The 2,234-nt window shown below is 37.2% G+C and overlaps 1 protein-coding gene across 2 annotated transcripts; it reads right to left on the reverse strand.

Annotated features, from left to right (window-relative positions):
- Window positions 1-796: 796 nt before the first annotated feature.
- LOC115621659 lies at window positions 797-1,519 on the reverse strand. 2 transcript variants are annotated; one of them, XM_030515365.1, is made up of 4 exons: window positions 1,433-1,483; window positions 1,229-1,376; window positions 1,037-1,154; window positions 797-979 (listed from the first exon to the last, which is right to left on the reverse strand). In XM_030515365.1, exons 1-4 carry the CDS (start codon window positions 1,438-1,440, stop codon window positions 873-875), a joined length of 381 nt encoding a protein of 126 aa, XP_030371225.1. In that variant the 5' UTR covers window positions 1,441-1,483; the 3' UTR covers window positions 797-872. The 2 variants fall into 2 exon arrangements, with proteins under 2 accessions (XP_030371225.1, XP_030371226.1); XM_030515366.1 differs by lacking the exon at window positions 1,229-1,376 and having other exon boundaries at window positions 1,433-1,519.
- Window positions 1,520-2,234: the final 715 nt, after the last annotated feature.

Consider the following 2,234-nt stretch of genomic DNA (forward strand, 5'->3'; position numbering starts at 1 on the left):
TTTGTTTTCGTGTGCGTTGGGCCAAATGTTTCTATTATGCCGGAGCTGTTGCTTGATTGACGTATAGCAGAGATTTTTAATGTTTCTTAGTTTTGGCTTATAATTGCTCAACACTTCAGCTCTGCCCCCGGCGTGTCTGTGTCGAGACCTTCGGTGTCTGCCATTAATCATCATGGGCGGCTGCATCATTTTGGCAGACTCTAATGCAGCTTGCAGTCAGTCCACCGAGGTTATGACGCTGGCATTTATAATTGCCAATGGATGCCCGAGGGGACTGACTGGCTGATTGTCTGATTAAGGGGGCCAGGAGGTGGGTTAACTAATGAATTTTTTTTTTTTGGATTAAAAATTAAAAATGAATTGCCGAAAAAAATGCAATTTGAAATTTGTGAAACATATGCTGGAAAGCATTGCAATTATTTTTAAAAGCACTAGCAAGGGACAGCTACATATAATCGTACTATTTTCTCATATAGTATATTCTCTTGCTCCATTTTTATGAAAATTGAAAAACAATCATAAAAGCATTGTTGGCTAGAAGTCCATGAACAATTTTAGGAAGGTGCGTAAGATTGCTGATGTGCTGGGCCTATTACTGGACTGAGCTCTGAAGGTGTGCGTGGCAATGCTCAATTCTTTTCTGCAGAGAGACTGTCAAGATACAGCAAGAGAAACTCCGAATCAATAGGTGACGGCGAATGGGACTCTGAAATATAGTATCTGTTCCTACTCTCGCTAATTGCAACTTTGTCATTGTTATGGTGTATTCAGAATAGATTTAATAATCAAGTGCAAGTGCTTTGGTGATCGCGAATGGAGCGTCAGGGTGGAGCTTCATATTTATTTCTATCGCCAGCTTGTACATGTTTGAATTACCAGTCTTGCTTTCGGGTCCGTCTTGGTTTTTCATCTAGTTGTGATCGCTCTACCATGTCACAGATATAGCATATCTGCATAATTCCCATGTAAAAGTTGTACACTGTAATGTGAAAATGTCTTAAAAAGAGCTTTGGTAAAAAGTAATGCTTCAACTCACCTATAAAAACACCCAACAATACGAGCAAGCCGGCTGCTAAAAAATATAAATACACCAGCACCCAGATCACATACAGAAAGGTAATTACTGTAGACATTATAACAAGTATCTTGATGTCCTTTAAATGTGAGATAAAACAATATACTTGTAGTTATTTTGTGATGAACGGGGTGTATTTGTCATTCATTTAACCTTCCAGACACCAATCAGCAAACAAATGCCACCCAATAGAAACACAATACCCACGGCAACAACAACAACAGCGTTCAAAATGAATTTCTCAAACCCAGACTTTGGATCTGCCTCATCGCTCATATGCGTAGCAAAAGCAAAAAGTAAACTTTTTTTGAATGAATTGGTTAATTTTTAATATAATAGGTGGTTCTTTTTGCATACCCGATCATAATTCGTAGGGATTCCCATACACACACCCAAATGCCATATATAATGCATCCTGTTCGAAGACTTAACGACCAAAGAAATTTTCTCTCACACATGAATTACTTTTTTTTGAATAAAGAATTCAATTTAAAAACATACTGTAAGTAAATATCAAAGCATTCTCAAATGTTGACGCTTGTCCGTAGTTATGTAATTGATTATATTGAGAGAATTGTTGACTTTATTCAAGTTGAAAATCAAATGTCTTTAGAATACAAATTTCTTAGCAAAACAATTAACTTCAATCGACACAAGCATAAGCACAATATTTCTCTCTGGCCATCAACAATTATTTCTGATTTCATTAATATCGGTGCAATAAAGCTGATATCATATGTATAAGAACGGTGGGTTCATGATACTTTAAATATTAGCGAGGGAGGGAGAGGGGGGCTAAAATCAAAACAATAAAATAAACTCGTTTTGTCTGGTATTTGGAAAATCCAAACCATGTTTGGTCAATGGGTGCTCAGCCATTTCCGGAGCCACACAGACGGACAGTTGGCAGACGGTTATGGCTGTATATGTATACCTAATGGAGTGGGAGATGATTCCTTCTTCTCTGTGTTACATATTTTGCACAAACCTAATATACCCTTTCTACCCTTTGGATACAAGGAACCAAGATGCCAAGGAAATGTATAGACTGAGCCGAGCCAAGGAATATTCTCACCTAAACCCGTAAGCACATAATAAAAGCAGTTTTGAATTAAGAAAAAAAAAAACACAATATTAGCAATTCTTTTTTTCTAATTGG

Source organism: Scaptodrosophila lebanonensis, unplaced genomic scaffold (assembly GCF_003285725.1).
Source record: "Scaptodrosophila lebanonensis strain 11010-0011.00,11010-0021.00 unplaced genomic scaffold, SlebRS2 tig00000024-arrow-pilon, whole genome shotgun sequence".
In the NCBI taxonomy this organism is placed as follows: Eukaryota; Metazoa; Arthropoda; class Insecta; order Diptera; family Drosophilidae; genus Scaptodrosophila; species Scaptodrosophila lebanonensis.

Excerpts from the sequence above, each read along its gene's own strand:
- LOC115621659 (XM_030515365.1), bottom strand. Across the intron at positions 1,155-1,228 it reads TGCTGATTGGTGTCTGGAAG|GACATCAAGATACTTGTTAT; the intron begins GTTAAATGAATG and ends TCACATTTAAAG. Across the intron at positions 980-1,036 it reads ATTGTTGGGTGTTTTTATAG|TGTACAACTTTTACATGGGA; the intron begins GTGAGTTGAAGC and ends TTCACATTACAG.